This window comes from Eschrichtius robustus, chromosome 13 (assembly GCF_028021215.1).
Source record: "Eschrichtius robustus isolate mEscRob2 chromosome 13, mEscRob2.pri, whole genome shotgun sequence".
NCBI lineage: Eukaryota > Metazoa > Chordata > Mammalia > Artiodactyla > Eschrichtiidae > Eschrichtius > Eschrichtius robustus.
This window is the reverse complement of record NC_090836.1, coordinates 21576871-21601484: the sequence shown is the minus strand read 5'-3', so window position 1 is coordinate 21601484 and position 24614 is coordinate 21576871. Positions and strand designations below refer to the sequence as shown.

The following is a 24614-nucleotide window of genomic DNA, read 5'->3' as shown; positions in this document are numbered from 1 at the left end:
ATAGGCAGTCTACCTGAAAAAGAATTCAGAATAATGATAGTAAAGATGATCCAAAATCTTGGAAATAGAATAGACAAAATGCAAGAAACATTTAACAAGGATGTAGAAGAACTAAAGAGGAACCAAGCAACGATGAAAAACACAATAAATGAAATTAAAAATACTCTAGACGAGATCAATAGCAGAATAACTGAGGCAGAAGAACGGATAAGTGACCTGGAAGATAAAATAGTGGAAATAACCACTGCAGAGCAGAATAAAGAAAAAAGAATGAAAAGAACTGAGGACAGTCTCAGAGACCTCTGGGACAATATTAAACGCACCAACATTCGAATTATAGGGGTCCCAGAAGAAGAAGAGAAAAAGAAAGGGACTGAGAAAATATTTGAAGAGATTATAGTTGAAAACTTCCCTAATATGGGAAAGGAAATAGTTAATCAAGTCCTGGAAGCACAGAGAGTCCCATACAGGATAAATCCAAGGAGAAACACGCCAAGACACATATTAATCAAACTATCAAAAATTAAATATAAAGAAAACATATTAAAAGCAGCAAGGGAAAAACAACAAATAACACACAAGGGAATCCCCATAAGGTTAACAGCTGATCTTTCAGCAGAAACTCTGCAAGCCAGAAGGGAGTGGCAGGATATACTTAAAGTCATAAAGGAGAAAAACCTACAACCAAGGTTACTCTACCCAGCAAGGATCTCATTCAGATTTGATGGAGAAATTAAAACCTTTACAGACAAGCAAAAGCTGAGAGAGTTCAGCACCACCAAACCAGCTTTACAACAAATGCTAAAGGAACTTCTCTAGGCAAGAAACACAAGAGAAGGAAAACAGCTACAATAACAAACCCAAAATATCTAAGAAAATGGGAATAGGAACATACATATCGATAAATACCTTGAATGTAAATGGATTCAACACTCCCACCAAAAGACACAGACTGGCTGAATGGATACAAAAGCAAGATCCATATATATGCTGTCTACAAGAGACCCACTTCAGACCTAGAGACACATACAGACTGAAAGTGAGGGGATGGAAAAAGATATTCCATGCAAATGGATATCAAAAGAAAGCTGGAGTAGCAATTCTCATATCAGACAAAATAGACTTTAAAATAAAGACTATTACAAGAGACAAAGAAGGACACTATATAATGATCAAGGGATCGATCCAAGAGGAAAGTATAACAATTGTAAATATTTATGCACCCAACATAGGAGCACCTCAATACATAAGGCAAATGCTAACAGCCATAAAAGGGGAAATAGACAGTAACACAATCATAGTAGGGGACTTTAACACCCCAATGGACAGATCATCCAAAATGAAAGTAAATAAGGAAACACAAGCTTTAAATGATACATTAAACAAGATGGACTTAATTGATATTTATAGGACATTCCACCCAAAAACAACAGAATACACATTTTTCTCAAGTGCTCATGGAACATTCTCCAGGATAGATCATATCTTGGGTCACAAATCAAGCCTTGGTAAATTTAAGAAAATTGAAATCGTATCAAGTATCTTTTCCGACCACAACGCTATGAGACTAGATATCAATTACAGGAAAAGATCTGTAAAAAATACAAACACATGGAGGCTACACAATACACTACTTAATAACGAAGTGATCACTGAAGAAATCAAAGGGGAAATCAAAAAATACCTAGAAACAAATGACAACGGAGACACGACGACCCAAAACCTATGTGATGCAGGAAAAGCAGTGCTAAGAGGGAAGTTTATAGCAATACAAACCTACATCAAGAAACAGGAAACATCTCGAATAAACAACCTAATCTTGCACCTAAAGCAATTAGAGAAAGAGAGCAAAAAAACCCCAAAGCTAGCAGAAGGAAAGAAATCATAAAGATCAGATCAGAAATAAATGAAAAAGAAATGAAGGAAACAATAGCAAAAATCAATGAAACTAAAAGCTGGTTCTTCGAGAAGATAAGCAAAATTGATAAACCATTAGGCAGACTCATCAAGAGAAAAAGGGAGAAGACTCAAATCAATAGAATTAGAAATGAAAAAGGAGAAGTAACCACTGACACTGCAGAAATACAAACGATCATGAGAGATTACTACAAGCAACTCTATGCCAATAAAATGGACAACCTGGAAGAAATGGACAGATTCTTAGAAATGCACAACCTACCGAGACTGAACCAGGAAGAAATAGAAAATATGAACAGACCAATCACAAGCACTGAAATTGAAACTGTGATTAAAAATCTTCCAACAAACAAAAGCCCAGGACCAGATGGCTTCACGGGCGAATTCTATCAAACATTTAGAGAAGAGCTAACACCTATCCTTCTCAAACTCTTCCAAAATACTGCAGAGGGAGGAACACTCCCCAACTCATTCTACGAGGCCACCATCACCCTGATACCAAAACCAGACAAAGATGTCACAAAGAAAGAAAACTACAGGCCAATATCACTGATCAACATAGATGCAAAAATCCTCAACAAAATACTAGCAAACAGAATCCAACAGCACATTAAAAGGATTATACACCATGATCAAGTGGGGTTTATTCCAGGAATGCAAGGATTCTTCAATATATGCAAATCAATCAACGTGATACATCATATTAAGAAACTGAAGGAGAAAAACCATATGATCATCTCAATAGATGCAGAGAAAGCTTTCGACAAAATTCAACACCCATTTATGATAAAAGCCCTGCAGAAAGTAGGCATAGAGGGAACTTTCCTCAACATAATAAAGGCCATATATGACAAACCCACAGCCAACATTGTCCTCAATGGTGAAACACTGAAACCATTTCCACTAAGATCAGGAACAAGACAAGGTTGCCCACTCTCACCACTATTATTCAACATAGTTTTGGAAGTGTTAGCCACAGCAATCAGAGAAGAAAAAGAAATAAAAGGAATCCAAATCGGAAAAGAAGAAGTAAAGCTGTCGCTGTTTGCAGATGACATGATACTATACATAGAGAATCCTAAAACTGCCACCAGAAAACTACTAGAGCTAATCAATGAATTTGGTAAAGTAGCAGGATACAAAATTAATGCACAGAAATCTCTTGCATTCCTATATACTAATGATGAAAAATCTGAAAGTGAAATTAAGAAAACACTCCCATTTACCATTGCAACAAAAAGAATAAAATATCTAGGAATAAACCTACCTAAGGAGACAAAAGACCTGTATGCAGAAAATTATAGGACACTGATGAAAGAAATTAAAGATGATACAAATAGATGGAGAGATATACCATGTTCTTGGATTGGAAGAATCAACATTGTGAAAATGACTCTACTACCCAAAGCAATGTACAGATTCAATGCAATCCCTATCAAACTGCCACTGGCATTTTTCACAGAACTAGAACAAAAAATTTCACAATTTGTATGGAGACACAAAAGACCCCGAATAGCCAAACCAATCTTGAGAACGAAAAATGGCACTGGAGGAATCAGGCTCCCTGACTTCAGACTATACTACAAAGCTACAGTAATCAAGACAGTTTGGTACTGGCACAAAAACAGAAATATAGATCAATGGAACAGGATAGAAAGCCCAGAGATAAACCCACGCACCTATGGTCACCTTATCTTTGATAAAGGAGGCAAGCATATACAGTGGAGAAAAGACATCCTCTTCAATAAGTGGTGCTGGGGAAATTGGACAGGTACATGTAAAAGTATGAAATTAGAACACTCCCTGACACCATACACAAAAATAAACTCAAAATGGATTAAAGACCTAAGTGTAAGGGCAGACACTATCAAACTCTTAGAGAAAAACATAGGCAGAACACTCTATGACATAAATCACAGCAAGATCCTTTTTGACCCAGCTCCTAGAGAAATGGAAATAAAAACACAAATAAACAAATGGGACCTAATGAAACTTAAAAGCTTTTGCACAGCAAAGGAAACCATAAACAAGACCAAAAGACAACCCTCAGAATGGGAGAAAATATTTGCAAATGAAGCAACTGACAAAGGATTAATCTCCAAGATTTACAAGCAGCTCATGCAGCTCAATAACAAAAACACAAACAACCCAATCCAAAAATGGGCAGAAGACCTAAATAGACATTTCTCCAAAGAAGATACACAGATGGCCAACAGACACATGAAAGAATGCTCAACATCATTAATCATTAGAGAAATGCAAATCAAAACTACAATGAGATATCATCTCACACCGGTCAGAACGGCCATCATCAAAAAATCTAGAAACAATAAATGCTGGAGAGGGTGTGGAGAAAAGGGAACACTCTTGCACTGTTGCTGGGAATGTAAATTGATACAACCACTATGGAGAACAGTATGGAGGTTCCTTAAAAAACTAAAAATAGAACTACCATACGACCCAGCAATCCCACTACTGGGCATATACCCTGAGAAAACCATAATTCAAAAAGAGTCATGTACCAAAATGTTCATTGCAGCTCTGTTTACAATAGCCAGGACATGGAAGCAACCTAAGTGTCCATCATCGGATGAATGGATAAAGAAGATGTGGCACATATATACAATGGAATATTACTCAGCCATAAAAAGAAATGAAATGGAGGTATTTGTAATGAGGTGGATGGAGTTAGAGTCTGTCATACAGAGTGAAGTAAGTCAGAAAGAGAAAAACAAATACAGTATGCTAACACATATATATGGAATCTAAGGAAAAAAAAAAAAAAAGGCCATGAAGAACCTAGTGGCAAGATGGGAATAAAGACACAGACCTACTAAAGAATGGACTTGAGGATATGGGGAGGGGGAGGGGTGAGATGTGACAGGGTGAGAGAGTGTCATGGACATATATACACTACCAAATGTAAAATAGGTAGCTAGTGGGAAGCAGCCGCATAGCACAGGGAGATCAGCTCAGTGCTTTGTGACCGTCTGGGGGGGTGGGATGGGGAGGGTGGGAGGGAGGGAGATGCAGGAGGGAGGAGATATGGGAACGTGTGTATATGTGTAGCTGATTCACTTTGTTATAAAGCAGAAACTAACACACCATTGTGAAGCAATTATACTTCAATAAAGATGTTTAAAAAAAAAAACACTTCATCAAATTATTCATACAGTATTTACCATGTTAAAAATGATGACTTATTTTCAGCAAAACTTCAAAAAAAAACTTATGAATATGGTTTTAAGAAATTTTACTCAAACAGATCATGAAGACCTGCAGGTAAGGATCAAGAGAGAGGCAAGTAAGGTAACAAGGCATTCAGAGGAGAGCTTTCTTCCCAGCAGAGATTGTCTGGGAAGATTTTGTGAAGGAGTTATCATGGAAAGCATCTTGGAAAGATAAGTACATTTTGGATATGCAAATTTGGAGTCTCTGAGAATATTCTAGACCATTGGTTTTCAACTCTACCCACAAAATTGAATCACCTGGGGAGCTTTTAATGTCCTGACTTTACACCAGACTCTTTGAATCAAAATTTCTAGTGGAATTGGGCATCATATTTTGTTTTTTTGGTTTTTGTTTTAAATGCCATGGTAATTCTAATGCACAGCCAGGGCTGAACAAAGGAGCAGCATAAACAAAATGAAGGAGGCAGAAAAGCTAAGATCAGATATGAGTATAAGCATGGCTGTACTGAGCAGTGCATGAAGAGGTATAACAGGGTTGTAGGCGTCAGGGTTGGAGACAGATCACAGGGAGCGTTGAATACCAGACTATTTAGACTTCACTATGGGCAATGGGAAGCAATGGGAAAGTTTCAAACAAAGGAGTGACAGGATTCTGATTCAGAATATTTGATCTGTGGCAATGAATATATGAATGAATGCTGGATTTTGTCAAATGCCTTTTATACCTCTATTGAGATGATCATATGATTTTTTATTTCTTAAGTGTTAAAGCAACCCCGCACTCTTAGAATAAACCTCCCTTGGTCAGAATGTTTATCTTTTTCATATATTGCTGAATTCAATTGGCTAAAATTTTGTTTCAAATTTTTGCATCTATGTTTGTGAAGAATATTGGCCTGTAGTTTTCTTTACCTGTTAATGTCTTTGTCTGCTTTGGTATCAGGGTAATATTCAACTCATTAAATGAGTTGGTATATATTCCCTCCTCTTTTACTTTCTAGAAGAGTTTGTGTAGGAGTAATATTATTTTTTCCTTAAATATTTTATAGAATTCATCATTGAAGCCATCTGGGCCTGGAGTTATTTTGTGAGAAGGTTTTTACCTACAGATTTTATTTCCTTAAAATAGATGTCAGGATAGTCCGGTTACCTATTTCTTCTTGAGTGAACTTGAGTAGTTTGTGTCTTTCAAGGAATTTGTCCATTTCATCTAAGTTGTCAGATTTATTGTTGTAAAATTATACATAATATTCCCTTATTATCCTTTTAGTATCTATAGAATCTGTAGTGATGTCACATTTCTTATTGCTGATAATGGCCATATGTGTCTTCTCTCTTTTTCCTGATAAATCTTGCCCAAGAGTTATCAATTTTGTTGAGCTTCAAAGAATCAGTGTTTCATTTAATTGATTTTCTCTAATTTTGTTGCTTTGTTTTCTATTCATAGATTTCCATTCTGATCTGTATTCCCTTTCTTCTGCATACTTCAGGTTTCATTTGCTTTTTTTTTCTAGTTTCTCAAGGTGGAAGTTGAGATCATTGATTTGAAAACATTTTCTCTTCTAATACAAGCATTTAGCACTGTAAAATTTCCCCTAACTACAGCTTTTAGTGGAATCCCACAAATTTTGATGTGTTTTATTTTCATTTTCACTTCAAAATACTTTTTTTTTATTTAAGTAGAGTTGATTTACAATATTGTGTTAGTTTCAGGTGTATAGCATAGTGATTCATTTTTTATTATATTCCATTATAGATTATTACAAGATATTGAATTCCTTGTGCTATACAGTAAATTTTTGTTGCTTATCTATTTTAGGTGTAGTAGTCTGTATCTGTTAATCCCATACTCCTAATTTGTCCCTCCCCTGCCCTTCCTCTCCCCTTGATAACCATAAGTTTGTTTTCTTTATCTGTGAGTCTCTTTCTGTTTTGTATATAGATTCATTTGTATTATTTTTTAGATCCCACATGTGATATATTATTTGTCTTTCTCTGACTTACTTCATTAAGTATAATATTCTCTTGGTCCATCCATGTTGCTGCAAATGGCAATATTTCATTCATTTTTATGGCTGAGTAATATTCCATTGTATATATATATATACACCACATCTTCGTTATCCACTCTCTGTTGATGGGCACTTGGGTTGTTTCCATCCCTTGGTTATTGTAAATAGTACTACTATGAACATTGGGGTGCATGTATCTTTTCAAATTTGAGTTTCCACATTTTCCAGATATATGCCCAGGAGTGAGATTGCTGGATCATATGGTAGCTCTATTTTTAGTTTTGAAGGAACCTCTGTACTGTTTTCCATAGTAGCTGCACCAATTTACATTCCCACCAACAGTAGGAGGGTTTTATTTTCTCCACACCCTCTCCATCATTTATTATTTGTAGACTTTTTTTTTTAATGCTATTCTTGTCTGCTTACATTCTTTTTATGTATGTATGTATGTATGTATGGCTGTGTTGGGTCTTCGTTTCTGTACGAGGCTTTCTCTAGTTGTGGCAAGCGGGGGCCACTCTTCATTGCGGTGCAGGGGCCAATCTTCATAGCGGTGCGCGGGCCTCTCACTATCGCGGCCTCTCGTTGCCGAGCACAGGCTTCAGACGCGCAGGCTCAGTAACTGTGGCTCACGGGCCGAGTTGCTCCGCGGCATGTGGGATCTTCCCAGACCAGGGCTCGAACCCGCGTCCCCTGCATTGGCAGGCAGATTCTCAACCACTGCGCCACCAGGGAAGCCCTATTTGTAGGCTTTTTAATGATAGCCATTCTAACAGGTGTGAGGTGATTCCCCATTGTGGTTTTGATATGCATTTCTCTAATAATTAGCGATGTTGAGCATCTTTTCATGTGTCTTCTTTGGAAAAATGTCTGTTTAGGTCTTTGCCCATTTTTGGATGTGGTTTTTTGTTTCTTCGCTATTGAGTTGTATGAGCTGCTTATACATTTTGGATATTAACCCCCTGTTGGTTGCATCATTTGCAATTGTTTTCTCCCGTTCCATAGGTTGTCTTTTCGTTTTGTTGATGGTTTCCTTTGCTGTGCAAAAGCTTTTAAGTTTGGTTATGTCCCATTTGTCTACTTTTGCTTTTATTTCTTTTGTCTTGGGTGACTGATCTAAGAAAATATTGCTACAACCTATGTTAAATTATGTTCTGCCTATGTTCTCTTCTAGGAGTTACATGGTGTCATGTCTTACATTTAGGTCTTTAAACAATTTTGACTTTACTTTTGTATATGGTGTGAGGAAATGTTCTAATTTCATTGATTTACATCCAGCTTTAGCTGTCCAGCTTTCCCAATACCACTTGTTGAAGAGATGGTCATTTCTCCATTGTATATTCTTATTTCCTTTGTCATACATTAATTGATAATAGGTGTGTGGGTTTATTTCTGGGCTCTCTATCTTGTTGCATTGATCCATAACTCTGTTTTTGTGCCAATACCACAGTTTTGATTACTGCAGGTTTGTAGTACAGTCCGAAGTGTGGAAGAGTTACACTTCCAGCTTTGTTCTTTTTCCTCAGTATTGCTTTGGCAATTCTGGTTTTTTTGTGGTTCCATATAAATTTTAGGATATTTGTTCTGGTTCTGAGAAAACTGTCATGGTATTTTGATAGAGGTTGCATTAAATCTGTAAGTTGCTTTGGGTACTATGGCCATTTTAACAATACTAATTCTTCCAATCCAAAAACATGAGATATCTTTCCATTTCTTTGAATCATCTTCACTTTCCTTTGTCACTGTGTTATAGTTTTCAGCATATAGGTCTTTTACCTCCTTGGTTAAGTTTATTCCTAAGTATTTTATTCTTTTTGATGAGATTTGAAACAGGATTTTTAAATTTCTCTTTCTGTTACTTTATTATTAATGTTTAAAAATGCAAGAAATTTCTGTATATTAATCTTGTATCCTGCTACCTTGCTGAATTCATTTATTAGTTCTAATAGTTTTTGTGTGGAGACTCCATATAGAGTATCATGTCATCTGCAATACTGACAGTTTTACCTTCTTCCCTTTCAATTTTTCTTGTCTGATTGCTGCGGTGTTGAACATCACTTCAAGAGGTGTTTTTATGTGGGAACATCCCTGTGTAGACTTTGTGTGTCCAGCGTTTTTGGTGTGAGGACTGCTTTTGGTATGGACATCTGCCATGTCTTTCCTAAAGGTGTGCTGGCCGTTATCCCCTTGATAGGGGTGTGGTTGGTGTTGTAGTGTGTAGAGCCTGTGCAGGTTGTGAGGCCGGACTTCCTCTCTGTTCCATGGCTGTTGCTGCCCTGTCAGGAGCAGGGTCTACTCCCCAGTTGTTGGAGCAGAAGCCCTGAGGATCAGGTTCAGTCAGACTCTGTTGCCCTTGAGTGCATGCCCTGCCCCAAAGGAGGTGATTGCTGAAGCAATGAGGTCTGTGCAGTCACAGAGGACCTATGCACCGCTTGTGTAGGTGTCCATGGTTCTGCTCAGAAGCAGCACCAAGGTCACTTACCTTTCTTTGTTGTGTTTGTCCTAAATCTAGTGCAAAGCCGTGATGTGAAGTAGGCTGGGGCTGGGGGTTGAGGTATTGTGGCTGCAGGAATTGAGGTGGTTCAGCTGCTGCCTGAGATCTGGGCTGCCTCTGTGGCAGTCTTCTTCCAGGACCCAGATCTAGTGCTAAGCTGCAGTATGGCGTGGACAGAGCCCAGGGCACTCTCACTGGGAGAGCTGCTGTGTACTCCTGAGTGTGCTGACAGTGGCCACCGCCGCTCCACACAGAACACACTCCAGGCTCTCCTTGCTATCTCTGCATAGCTAGATTGAGTCCCCTCCCAGGGACAGTCTGCCCAAGATTCAGCACTTAGCTGTGGCATCAAAATACTTTCTAGTTTCCATTTTTATTTCTTCTTTGATCCTTGAGTAGTAAGAAGTCTATTATTTAGTTCCCAAATATTTTACAGATTTTTCCAGTTCTGATGATTTTCAGGATATCTTTTGTTATTGATTTCTAATTCAGTTTCATAGTGGTCAAAGAACATAATTTATATGACTGAGTCCTTTTAAATGTATTGGGACTTGCTTTATAGCAGATATTGTCTATCCTGGTAAATGTTCTGGTAAACATATTTATCGTTGAGTGGAGTGTTTTGTAAATATTGATCAGGTCAAATTGATTGATGGTGTTAAGTCTATTGTCTTTTTTGTTGATTTTATGTCCATCAATTATTGAAAAAGGGGTGTTAAAATTTCCAACTATAATTGTGGATTTGTTGATTTCTTCTTGCATTTCTATCAGTTTTAGTTTCATGTATGTTGAAGCCCTGTTTTTAGGTGTATAAACATTTAGGATTGTTATATCTTCTTCCAATATAGAATTGATGTCTATATCATTATGAAATAAACTTCTTTATCCATGGCATTATTCTTTGCTCAGAAATCTACTACGTCTAATATCAATATAGCCATTCCAGCTTTCTTTTACTGGTGTTAGCATGGTATATCTTTTTTTATCCTTTTACTTTTAGCCTATTAGTGTCTTTATATTTAATATTATGTTTTGTATCGATAGGTAGCATGCAGTAGGCTTGCTCTTTCATCTTCTGACAATCTCTGTCTTTTAATTTGGGCATTTAAACAATTTAGATTTAAAGTAATTTTTAATATGGTTAATTAATTCTGTTATCTTGTTATTTGTTTTCTATTTGTCCCAACTGTTCTGTTCTCTTTTTCTTCTTTTTCTGTCTTCTTTGAAATTAATCATTATTTATATTCCATTTTATCTCCATTGTTGGCTGATTAGCTATAACTCTTTTACTTTAGGGGTTCCTTCCAGGTTTATAGGATACATCTTGAGCCTATTACAGACTACCCTCATGTTATATTTTACCACTTCACAAATAGTATAAGAGCCTTAGAATACTATAATTTCATTTCTCTCCTCCCAGCCATTGTGCTTCTGCTGTCACATATTTTACTTCTACATATGGTGTAAATCCCATACTCATAGTTATTTTGGTTTAAATAATCAATTTTTAAAGAAATTTAAATGATAAGAAAAATATTATATATTTACCCTTATGTATTTTCACTGCTTTTCTTTGCTTTTTAGTTCTTTTTGTTTGTTTGTTTTGTTTATTTTTTTGATCTATAAATTATATTTCCATCCATTATAATTATGCTAGTACCTGAAAAGAATTTCCTTTAACGTTTTTTGTAGTATGGATCTGCTTATAACCATTTCTTCTTTCGCTTTTTTTAGACAGTTTTATTGAGATATCATTGACATAATTGCATATATTTAAGATGTACAACTTCATTTTTTTGTCTTTTGGGGTTTTTTATTGAGATATAATTGACAAATAACATTGTGTAAACTTACACAATGATGATTTGATACTCATATGTATTGTGAAATGATTACCGTAATAAAATTAGTTAACACATCCTTCACATAATTACCTTTTTTTTTTTTCTGGTGAGAACATTTAAGATCCACTGTCTACTGTCTTAGCAATTTTCAAGTATATAATACTGTATTTTTAACTATAGTCACCGTGTTGTTCATAAGATTCCCAGAACTTATTCATCTTATAACTGGAAGTTTTTATCTTTTGACCAATATTTCCCCCATTTCCCCTACCTTCTATCTCCTGGCAAACACTGTTCTAATTTCTGTTTCTATGAATTCAGCTTTTTAAAATTCCACATATAACTGAGACCATACAGTATTTGTCTTTCTCTGTCTGATTTATTTCACTTAGCATAATGTGCTCAACATCCATCCATGTTGTCACAAATGGCAGGTCGTCCTTCATTTTATGGCTGAATAATACTCCATTACATACATAATATATGTGTGTGTGTGTGTGTGTGTGTGTGTGTGTGTGTGTATATATATATATATATATATACACAGTTGACTCTTGAACAACACAGGTTTGAACTGCTGCATGGGTTCACTTATAGGTGGATTTTTTTCAATTAATACTCCAGTACTACATGATCTGTATTTGGCTGAATTTGTGGATGTGGAATCATGGATATGGAAGGCCGACTATAAAGTTACATGCTGATTTTCCACTGTGTGGGGGGTCGGCACCCCTAACCCCGGCACTGTTCAATAATCAACTGTATTTATAAAATAAATACCACATTCACTTTATCCATTCATCTGTCAATGGACACTTTGTTTCTGTGTCTTGGCTATTATGAATAATGCTGCAATGAACATGGTGGTGCAGATAACTCAACTAATGGTAATTTTATTTCCTTCAAATACCTAGAAGTGGGATTGCTGGATCATATGGTAGTTCTATTTTTAATTTTTTGAAGAACCTCCACACTGTTTTCCATAGCACTGCATCAATTTACATTCCCAACAACAGTGCACAGGGTTCCCTTTTCTCTACATCTTTGCCAATACTTATTGTTGTCTCTTTGATAACAGCTATTATTACAGGTGTGAGGTGATATCTCATTGTGGTTTTGATTTGCGTTTCCCTGTGATTAGTGATGTTAAGCCCCTTTTTGTGTACCTGTTGGCCATTCACATATCTTCTTTGGAAAAACGTCTATTCAGGTCCTTTCCCATTTTTTAATTGGATTATTTGATTGTTTGCTGTTGAGTTATGTGAGTTCCTTATATATTTTAGATATTAACCCCTTATCAAATATATGATTTGCAAATATTTTTTTCCCATTTTGTAGGTTGCCTTTTCATTTTGTTGATTGTTTCCTTTGCTGTGCAGGAGCTTTTTTAATTGAGGTAATCCCATTTTTCTATATTTGCTTTTCTCACCTGTGCTTTTGGTGTGTTAGCTAAGAAATTACTGTCAAGACCAATGTCAAGAAGGTTTTCCCCTATAGTTTCTTATAGGAGTTTTATGGTTTTGAGTCTTACCTTTAAGTCTTTAACCCATTTAGAGTTGATTTTTGTGTATGGTGTGTGATAGAGGTCCAGTTTCATTTTTTGCATGTGGATATCCACTTTTCCAGCATTTATTAAAGAGACTATCCTTTCCCTATCGTGTGCTCTTGGCACTGCTGTTGAAGAGCAGTTGACCATAAATGTGTGGGTTTGTTTCTGGGTTCTCTATTCTGTTCCATTGGTCTATATGTCTTTTTTTATGCTGGTACCACACTGTTTTAGTTACTTTAGCTTTATAATATAATTTGAAGTCAGGAAGTGTAATACCTCCAGCTTTGTTCTTGCTCAAGAATGCTTTGGCTATTTGGGGTCTTTTGTAGTTTCACATACATTTTAGGGTTTTTTTTACAGCTTCTGTTTAAAAATGCCATTGGGATTTTGATAGGGATTGCACTGAATCTCTAAATCACTTTGACTGGTATGAACATTTTGACAACATTACTTCTTCCAATCCATGAACGTGGAATGTCTTTCCATTTATTTGTGTCTTTTTAAATTTCCTTCATCAGTGTTTTGTAGTTTTCAGTGTATAAATCTTCCATTTTTTTGGTTAAGTTAATGGCTAAGTATTTTGTTCTTTTGTTGCTAACATAAATGGGATCGTTTTCTTAATTTCCCTTTTGGTTAGTTCATTGTTAGTGTACAGAAATGCCACTGATTTTCGTATGTTGATTTTCGCATCCTACAATTTACTGAATTTGTTTTGTGGTGTTCTTAGGGTTTTTTACTTATATGATCATGTCATCTGCAAACAGAGATAATTCACTTTTTCCCTTCTGATTTGGCATTTCTTTTTCTTTTTCTTTCCTGATTTCTCTGGGTAGGACTTCCAGTACTAAGATGAACAGCAGTGGTGAGAATGGGCATCCTTGCCTTTTTGTGGATCTTAGAGGAAGTTTTTCCTCACTGATTGTGTTAGCTGTGGGCTTTTCATATATGTCATTTATTGTGCTGAGGTATGTCCCTTCTTTACCTATTTTTTGAGGTTTTTATAGTGAAAAGATGTTGAATTTTGTCAAATGTTTTTCCTGCATCTGATTAAAAAGTGTGATCATGTGGTCTTTGTCTTGCCTTGTGTTAATGGCAACTATAAACACAGGTGCCAATTTTCATAGATAATGTTAGATAGATACATATTGGAAGAACTGAAATGCTAAAGACAAGTTTAGTAAACTTTAGAGTAGCAAAAATCTAAAGGCAGATAAGTAAAGTAGCATGGAGCTATCAAGTAGACTCCAACAACTAGAGAAATCAGAGCTTAAATAATGAAAAATTGTCATTTTTTAAAAAGTGATATAGCCATTTGTCTTTTCAATCTCTATAAATCAAGACCATGCAAAGGCTACTGACAGAATGATTGGTACATCACTCTACACTCTCAGCCAGTCACAACTTAGAGGTTTCAAGTCATTTTCCTACTATACAAAAAATGGGAAGGCTCACAGGGAAGAAAAAAAAGATAACTACAAAAGGCTGTGTGATAGCAGATTAACAGCCCTGTCTCGGTGAATTTCCATGTATTATGTGAAGTATTTTCCTGTAACTTTTGGCCTTATATCAAAAGGAAGGCAAATGAAGTGGCTAGCCCTGATATGAACAATGGTATTTTTTTCTTTCAGACAAGCTAATTTATTCTACTTATGTGCATAAAATAAAAATTTAACATCAATGAATAAACGTTTCACTTGAATAATGAAATGTTTTTGAAAAGCAACTGTACATATCCAATTACATATATGATAACAAAAGGATAACTGAGCTATTCTAGGGTCTTATCTGGTTAAAAGAAAAACTAAACTACTGCTCATCTTCCCAGGCAGAAAAAGCAAGTCTCAAAAACAAAAAGGAATTCTGTCAAAAAATAAAAACATCCCACAGAGAATTCAGTAACACTAGAATGAGGATGACATAGAGAAATTCTAGGGCTATCAAATAAGAGTAAAAATGTTATATCTACAATTTAGTAAGAACCATAACAGTAATGTAAAAGAAAGGAACAGGTATATACATTGATCAAAAGTGAACCTCTCTACAAAACAGGCAACCTCATACAATGTAGTATGGGTATAAAGTGAGACCACTGAATGCAGTTTGGTAGTGTAGATCAAGGTTTCATAGATTGGGACTTAACTGGTGGCACAGTGGTTAAGACTTCACACTCCCAATGCAGGGGGCCTCAGTTCAATCCCTGGCCAGGGAACTAGATCCCACATGCATGCTGCAACTAAGAGTTCTCATGCCACAACTAAGGAGCCATGTGCCACAACTAAGGAGCCGGTGAGCTGCAACTAAGGAGCCCGTGAACCACAACTAAGGAGCCTGCTTGCCACAACTAAGATCTGGCACAACCAAATAAATAAATAAATACATAAAGATTTCATAGATTTTACATCTTATATTCTCACAAGTCCTCTTCTAGGAGAGGAAACTCAGAGTGACAGCCTGACATTTGGAGCCACTTTTCTCCTCAAAACAGTTGTCAATTTGAAAGCAGCAACTAAGAGGCTGAGAAATTATTCAGAGATTTTGGCAGTCTCACAGGACTGGGTGAATAAAAATTGGCTTGATTCAGGGCCTGTCAAGAAGGATGGTCACTGATAAACACCCCAGGCTTTCAGTTGTAACTTCAAAGGTACACACAGTATTAAGGCTATCTTCAAAATAAACCAGCCTAATTGGGGCCAAAGCCTAGTGTCAAATTATTTCACACCCTGATTGGGTTAAAGTTGTTTCCCCCCAACGTAGATGGCTGCCAGAAGTTAAAGTAAATCCTCTCTGGATCAAGAAAACATTATACATAGCTTTAAATTACCTCTGCAATGTTTAATCTATCATACTAGGCACTAAGTCAAAAATAACAAGGCATACAAACAATAAAAGTTGACCCAATAGTAAAATTTAAAATGGACAATAAAAGCAGGCCTAGAAGATCCAGATATTATGGTTATCTGACAGGGATTTTTAAATAACCTTGACTAAAATAGTCAAGGAATTAAATGACAAGATAAAAATTTTTAGCATAGAACTGGAAACTAAAAAGAATCAGTAGGAAATTCTAGGAAAAAAAATCCAATAACAGAAATTACTATTTCAAAAGTAGATGAGTTTAACAATATATCTGATGCAACAGAAGAGAGAATTATTGAACTGGAACATTCTCAGAAGAAAACATCCAGGCTGAATTATAGAGAGCAAAGAGATTAGAAAAAACAAGCATAAGGAAAAATTAGGGCAAGATTTTTAAAAATCTAAATGCTTGTAATTGAAGTCACTAAGGAGAGGAGAGAAGGACTGAGGTAGAACAGTATTGGTGGAAATACTGGCAGAGAATTTTCCCAAAAATGAAAGACATCAAGCCACAGGTACAAGCAACACTACCAACTCCCAGCAAGAGAAAACATGGGGTGGGGGGGGGGGAACCCTAGGTACGATGTAGAAAAACTTCTAAAACAGGAGAAGTAAGGAAAATCTTAGTCAGCCAGAGAAAAAGGACACTTACCTTCAAAGGAACAACCAAAAGATTGGTAGCTGGTTTATCAACAGAAAAATAGAAAACAGAAAACTCTGGAATAAATCTCTGGTGAGGGCATTGGGACCAAAGCTGCAGGCAATATTTTTAGCACCGTGATTCTACAATTCATAAGAAGTGTATGTTAGTTTTCTGTTGCTGTCATAGCAAGTTATTACCAACATAGCAACTTAACATGGATAATACCCACTTATTACCACACAGTTCTTTCAAAAATTTCTGTATATATTTACATACTATACTATAAATCCATCATAAAAATGTAAAACAACCCTATAGAAATGGACTAAATTACATGAAAGACAATTTTCAAAAGAAAACTGAGTAGCCAATAAGTAGCTTACTCAACTAACTATAAACAGGGAAAATCAAATTAAAATAACAATGAGATATTTTGTACCCAAGATATTAAGTATTAAGAAGTCTGAAAATTTCAAGTGTTGTGGAACAAGAAGAAGGAATAGCACATGCATAGGCAATGGGTGAAGCATGCAATGACATGAATTATCACAAGTCTTGTGAGAAATTCTTGTGGTTGCAATTTAAGCAAAGATAGGAAGTAGGGAAAAAAAGAAATTAAAGAGGCTGATAGATTACGTAGGGCCTTGTTTCTATGCTGTGACATTGGTGTTTTCTCTAGAAAGAAATGGTCAGACTTTGAAGGATTTATCCTTGTACAAAGATTGCTCTGGAAGCAAAATGTTGAATGGTTAGGAGGGAGCAAGACTGGAGAAACCAGTTAAGACACTGTTACACTGTGACACAGAGGTGATGAGGGCCTAATGAAGACAGCAGCAATAGGGATGGAGAGAAGGAAATATATACCGAAGATACTAAAGAGTAATATTAATAGAACACCATCACAGATAAGGCAAGAAGGATAAGAGAGCAGGAAAGTAATAGAAGTTTCAGGCGTGGCCAACAGGATAGATGATGATGAAATTGCCTGGAATAGGTTTTCTACTTTCCTAAAATTATGAATTCATTTTGGGGCATGTTGATTTAGAGGTATCTTTGGGGTCTTTCTTTCTATGGGGTCAGTTGTTTCTATGGGTCTGAAGCTCAGCAGGAAAAGGATTAGCAGTCATCAGTGTATTAATGGTTACTGAAAGCCCTGTTTGTGGGTGATATCAAGTATATAGAGTGTGATGGGAATAAAAGAGGGTTAAGGGCAGAATCCCAGGGATTCACACCGAGAAATGGCTGAAGGAAGAGAAATCTGAAAAAGAGACTATAAAGGAGCAACCAGACTGGTAGAAGAAAAACAGTGGACTTGGGGAAACAAGGAGAGAAGGACCTATCTGGCAGAGGCAGATATCACAGAGACATTAAGACTAAGACTGAGTGATGGGAATGTAAATTGAACCACTGTGGAAAACAGTACGGAAGTCCCTCAAAAAACTAAAAACAGAACTATCATATAATCCAGCAATTCCACTTTTGTGTATTTATCTGAAGAAAGCAAAACCTCTAATTCAAAAAGATATATGCACCGCCATGTTCATTGCAGCATTATTTACAATAGCCAAGATATGGAAACGACCTAAGTATCCATCAATGAATGATTGGTAAATAAAATGTGGTATAAATATAAAATGCAGTATTATTCAGCCATAAAAAAAGAATTACATCTTGCCATTTGCAACAACATGGATGGACCTTGAAGGCATTGTGCTAAGTAAAATAAGTCAAAGAAACACAAATACCATATGATCTCACTCATCAATGAAATCTAAAAAAAAAAAAAACTCATCGATACAGAGAACAGATTGGTTGCCAGAAGCAAGAGGTGGGGGGTGGGCAAAATGGCAGAAGGGGGTCAAAAAGTACAGATTTCCAATTATAAAATAAACAAGTCATTGGGATGAAATGTACAGATAAAATAAATAAGTCATTGGGATGTAATGTACAGAATGGAGACCACAGTTAACAATACTGTATTGTATTGAAAGTTGCTAGCAGAGTAGATCTTAACAGTTTTCCACAAGAAAAAATAATTGTAACTGTATATGGTGATCAATGTTAACTAGACTTATTGTGGTGATCATTTTGCCTTATATACAAATACTGAATCATTATGTTGTACACCCAAAACTAATATAATGTTATATGTCAATTATACCTCTATTTAAAAAAAGACAAAGACTGAAAAGTTACCACTCAATTTACTAATTGATGATCAATTTAAGAGGGCATTATTCCTCTTGGTCTAAGGCAGAAATATACGGTCGTGGGTTGAGGGAGTGAATAAGAGATGAAGAACTCATGCCGTAGTCTTTCCAAAAGCTCGGTTGTGATGGCAGTAGGAAGTGGAAGCCAGAGGAGGATTGTGTTTTTCTTTTTTAAGGTTATAGCAGTTGGAAGATATGTACATATTTGGGGGAAAGAGGCAGGCTAGAGGGAGAGGTTGGTGTGAAAGGAGAAAAATGAATGGGACTGAAACACCAAAGCAGCAGCAGGAGGTGGTAAGCAGAGTTTCACTTTAGATGCAAGAAGAGTTCCTCTTGCACTGAAACGAGGTGGCTGGAACGAAGAGGTCAGTGTGGACATGGGTGAACCTGCTTCTAAGTGGAAAGCAGGAAAACACACTTCTCTCTGATGGCTCTATTTTCTTAGTGAGATCATTTTCTGACAATAAAACTGGAGATGTGAGGCAGGGATTTGAAAGTTGTTGAGGGAATGACAGAAGGTGCTGGCTCAGCTTATGAAGAACACAGTTTGCTGCCAATCACTAAGGGCCCACATGTGGCTGGAGACCACTAATTCATTTGGTGGCAGCAGTCTATACTGTGTGTGTGTGTGTGTGTGTGTTTTCTAGCAGTGCTCAACCACCAGGGTGTATACAAAATTTAAACAATTTGAATGGTTGGATCAAACTTCTTTGAGACTTTACTAGTTGCAAAAGAAGAACAAGAACTAACATTTATTGAGAGAACTTGGACATGGCAGTTAATCTCTCTAAACCTCAGTTTCCTTTTCTATAAAGTAGGACTAAAAATAGTACCTGTCTCACTGGGTTGTTGTGAGAATTAAATGAGATAATACAGTTTTTTTCAAATTTTTGATGGTGAACTTCAGTAAGAAATATGTAGCCTTTTGTGAGAATTAAATGAGTAACTACCAGCCCACAATGCCTTTACCAAAACATTTTGAGACTTACATTTTTCCAAATTCAGAATTTGGAGGATTTTAAGAAAGTAATATGGTGACTAGAACACATATTACATAACACCCCAATAGGGCTTGGAGAAGTATCCAAAATCAAACAGTAATCTTTCCACAGCCAAATTTATGAGTAGTCACGCAAGTCATGAACGAAGACAGTAACTAGCCTCTCCTCAGTTTCAGGTCAGGTTTTGCCACCAAAGGAATTCAGGTCAGATTTTGCTTCAAGTGTGTTTTTTAAAGAAAGCTTTTGGTTTTTCAGATATTTTTGCATTTCGGAATTATAGATATGAAATCATAGATATATTGATAGTATTTTAAAAGTGCCTGGCACATCATAAGTATTGGTTCCTATTATTGGTAGGGGTATATTTCATTTTTTAAATTATGGCCCTAACCCACCAAAGGGATTTCATGGCGTATTGGGTTGGCCAATAGTTTCATTCGTTTTTTTTCCGTAAGATGACTCTAGTAGCACTTAGTTGTCTTTAACTTCGTTCAAAACAATTTTGTTAGATTGTATGTGACAGCTGTCATATTAGCATGCATTTAAAAAAGGACATCAAAATTGGTGAATTTTTGTGTAGCCATTTTAATATTGAAATGGAAGAAAAAAAGCAACATTTTCGGCATATTATGCTTTATTATTTCAAGACAAGTAAAAATGCAACCCAGATGCAAAAAAAAGATTTGTGCAGTGTATGGAGAAGTTGCTGTGACTGATAGAATGTGTCAAAAGTGGTTTGCGAAGTTTCGTGCTGGAGATTTCTCTCTGGACGATGCTCCACGGTTGGGTAGACCAGTTGAAGTTGATAGCGATCAAATCGAGACATTAACTGAGAGCAATCAATGTTATACCATGCGGGAGATAGCCGACATACTCAAAATATCTAAATCAAACATTGAAAATCATTGCACCAGCTTAGTTATGTCAATCACTTTGATGTTTGGGTTCCACATAAGTTAAGCAGAAGAAACCTTCTTGACCGTATTTCCACATACGATTCTCTACTGAAACGTAATGAAAACGTTCCGCTTTTTAAACAAATTGTGATGGGCCATGAAAAGTGGTTACTGTACAATAATGTGGAATGGAAGAAACTGTGGGGCAAGCGAAATGAACCACCACCAATCACACCAAAGGCTGGTCTTCATCCAAAGAAGGTGATGTTGTGTATATGGTGAGATTGGAAGGGAGTCCTTTATTATGAGCTCCTTCCAGAAAACCAAGCGATTAATTCCCACAAGTACTGCTCCCAGTTAGACCAACTGAAAGCAGCACTCAACGAAAAGCATCCGGAATTAGTCAACAGAAAACACATAACCTTCCATCAGGATAAGGCAAGACCACATGTTTCTTTGATGACCAGGCAAAAACTGTTACAGCTTGGCTGGGAAGTTCTGATTCATCTGCTGTATTCACCAAACATTGCACCTTCGGATTTCCATTTATTTAGGTCTTTACAAAATTCTCTTACTGAAAATTTTCAATTCCCTGGAAGACTGTAAAAGGCACCTGGACCAGTTCTTTGCTCAAAAAGATAAAAAGTTTTGGGAAGATGGAATTATGAAGTTGCCTGAGAAATGGCAGAAGATAGTGGAACAAAAGGATGAATACGTTGTTCAATAAAGTTCTTCGTGAAAATGAAAAATGTGTCTTTTATTTTTACTTAAAAACCGAAGGCACTTTTTGGCCAACCCAGTACTTATAGGTTGTGACCCACACTCTGAAAACTGTTAATATATAAATGTTTAACCTGGTCCTTGATACATACTAAGCTCTCGACACGCTAGAAGAGGAAAAAATACCATCTTATATTTGTATGTTTTAAGTTTGCAGAATTCTTTTAAGCACATAGTTGCAATTCATGTTCACAGTAACCTTATGAGAAATAAACTGAATAGTTTAACTTTCCTCTTGATCTACTTGAGAGTTTCATGTCTCAGTGTTTCTTGTGAAGAACAGTAGGAAATTTAAATAATAATAATAGTACCTCCCAATGGCATTTTTACCTTGATACCTAAAACATTTTTCCGCCCCCAAAGGGCAATCCTTTTTTTTTTTTTTTTAATTTTTATTTATTTATTTATTTATTTTTGGCTGCGTTGGGTCTTCGTTTCTGTGCGAGGGCTTTCTCTAGTTGCGGTGAGCGGGGGCCACTCTTCATCGCGGTGCGCGGGCCTCTCACTATCGCGGCCTCTCTTGTTGCGGAGCACAGGCTCCAGACGCGCAGGCTCAGTAGTTGCGGCTCACGGGCCTAGTTGCTCCGCGGCATGTGGGATCTTCCCAGACCAGGCCTCGAACCTGTGTCCCCTGCCCTGGCAGGCAGATTCTCAACCACTGCACCACCAGGGAAGCCCACCTAAAGCATTTTTACAGTTTATTTTATGTGAAAGATCATTTTGTTGCACAGATAAACAAACAGAACTAAGAAATCAAGCCATTTGCTTAAGGCACAAAATACACTATTTCTACATGGAATTTGTCCAACAGAATACACAGCTTAGGAACAACTTCCAAAGCATATTTATTATTCAGTCCTTAAAGTGAGCTAAAGACATACTCTAATGAAGGCACCTTATAATCTTTGGGATTTATTTTCTAGTGCTCTTGGAGACATTAAAATAGCTGAAGTGAATGTCAAAGGTTTATGCGTGAAGCTCATTAACTCTTCCCTTGACAAAGAACTGGAAATTGGAAATCATATTCTCCAACAAAATGTGGATGGACAAACAGTCTCTGTGTACCAATTCCTTCCCAATATCATAATGCAGGCCAATTCCACGGTAACAGTGAGTATAAGATATAAATACTATGAACTAGATTTGTTCAGGAAAAACTCATTTACCCAGTCAGACGATGGCTTAGCACCAGTGGTTCCTTCATCCCTTGATCTCTCTGTTAAATGTGATTTTTTGGTTGTTGTTGGTTAATTGTGCCACTTTGTCCATCTCTGGATATAAATTAATACCCATAATTAAATTTCCATAGCTTTCTTCAATTTGGCATACAGTACTTTGTGCTTTTATGATTTAACTATCAAAATAAAATACCTAAGTTCCTAAAACTAAACAAACATACTCTTTAAAGAAAAAACAAAGAGAGGGTTTGCTTAGGTGACACTGGAGAGTTCCCCCCTCTTTCTTGGGCTTTTCTTTAAACCACATACAGTAGCTGTTCAGTTACACAGCTTGACATTACATATTATACAGTCATTATATTTTAAAAACCTCACCTGTTTAGAAAGATGTGTTGCAATAACCCTCTGACATTTATAAAACTATGTTGAACTCCAATGGCAATTGTTATTAACAAACTATTTTCTCACAGGTCTGGGCAGCGGCATCTGAAGCAAAGCACCAGCCACCATCAGATTTTCTTTGGAAGGAACAAAACAGATTTAGGACAAGCCCAAATTGTACAACAATCCTGTGCAAACCTAATGGTGAAGTCAGTGTCCAGTTCTTTTTTTTTTTTTTTTTGGCTGCGTCGGGTCTTCGTTGCTGCACGCAGGCTTTCTCTAGTTGTGGCGAGCGAGGGCTGCTCTTCATCGTGGTGTGCAGGCTTCTCATTGCGATGGCTTCTCTTGTTGCAGAGCACGGGCTCTAGGCGTGTGGGCTTCAGTAGTTGTGGCACGCGGGCTCAGTAGTTGTGGCTCGTGGGCTCTAGAGCGCAGGCTCAGTAGTTGTGGCTTGCGGGCTTAGTTGCTCCTCGGCATGTGGGATCGTCCCGGACCAGGGCTCGAACCCATGTCCCCTGCATTGGCAGGTGGATTCTTAACCACTGCACCACCAGGGCAGCCCCGAGTCTACTGATTTTTAAACAGGGCTAGATATTTTTCACCAACCACATTGTTGTCCTATATGATTTGTAGCCTCTATATTATATGTCAGAAATTTAATAGACATCTTATATGGTTCAATGCCTGGGACTTTCCCAATACACTGTTTTCTATTAGAGATTCAGATATGGAACAGACCATTCCTGTGCAGTAGGAACTCATTGAAGGGCTATTTATATGTACATTATCTCCTTTGATTCTCAGATTATTTAAGCATTTTACAAAGGAAGAAAATGGGGCTTGGAAAGTTAAATGGCTTGCTCAAGGTCACATGATAGGCAAAATGGCAAAAGTAAAATAAAACCAGACAAAAGAGCCTACAAGGTTCATATGGTCAACATTCCAGAGGTGAAATTAAAACATCATTTTATCACATTATCACTGTCATTATCGTCAGATGTTTTTAAGCCCCCTATAATACAGGAAGAAATAAAATATTGCCCTTGGCTAGGAAAGGCTTAAAATCTAATTGAGAGAGATGGCACTCAAAAGATCATAAACATATTTGCCATGCAAATATCTATGTTTGAGCTGCAAAAAAGGAGAATCCCTAACTGATGAACTGAACCAAAAGTGGGCTTTTCCTGCTGTGATCCATGAAATTAAACCTTTTAAGAAAGATTTCATCTTTCTCTTTCTTTGCTGTAGGCCTAGCCTAGCCTGAACTTGCTTTGTGTTGCTTTTATGTCTATTTAGCTGGCAAACAAAGGGTTTTGCAATGGTTACAGCATCAACCCAAACCTCTAATTTTATAAACTAAAAACAGATCACGAGAACAAGTAGAATGACAGGGCGCACTTCGGTGCCTAACTTTTCTCATGTTGAACAAAAACATAATTATTAGTCCCTACACATGATTTTTCTGAATAATTTTTGCACGTGTATGTGCACATATATGCCACATATTCAGGAAACCAAAAAAAAAAAAAAAAAAAACCTGCCCACCTAGGATTCTAGCCTGGAAAATGTGGTTTCCTCTCCATGTCTTTAGTTCTAATGCCCATTTCCCCATCTCAAATAAGATTAGATAGATAGATGATAGATAGATAGATAGATAGATAG

General features: G+C 36.7%; 1 protein-coding gene across 2 annotated transcripts in view; it reads left to right on the top strand.

The window, feature by feature from the left end:
- LMNTD1 (lamin tail domain containing 1) overlaps nucleotides 1-24614 on the top strand; it is a 445486-nt gene that overhangs the window by 402202 nt on the left and 18670 nt on the right. For both annotated transcript variants that reach the window (XM_068560487.1, XM_068560488.1), the window contains 2 exons: nucleotides 22317-22503; nucleotides 23042-23161. In XM_068560487.1, coding sequence (XP_068416588.1) covers nucleotides 22317-22503; nucleotides 23042-23161 — 307 coding nt within the window. The remainder of the gene's footprint in view (nucleotides 1-22316; nucleotides 22504-23041; nucleotides 23162-24614) is intronic.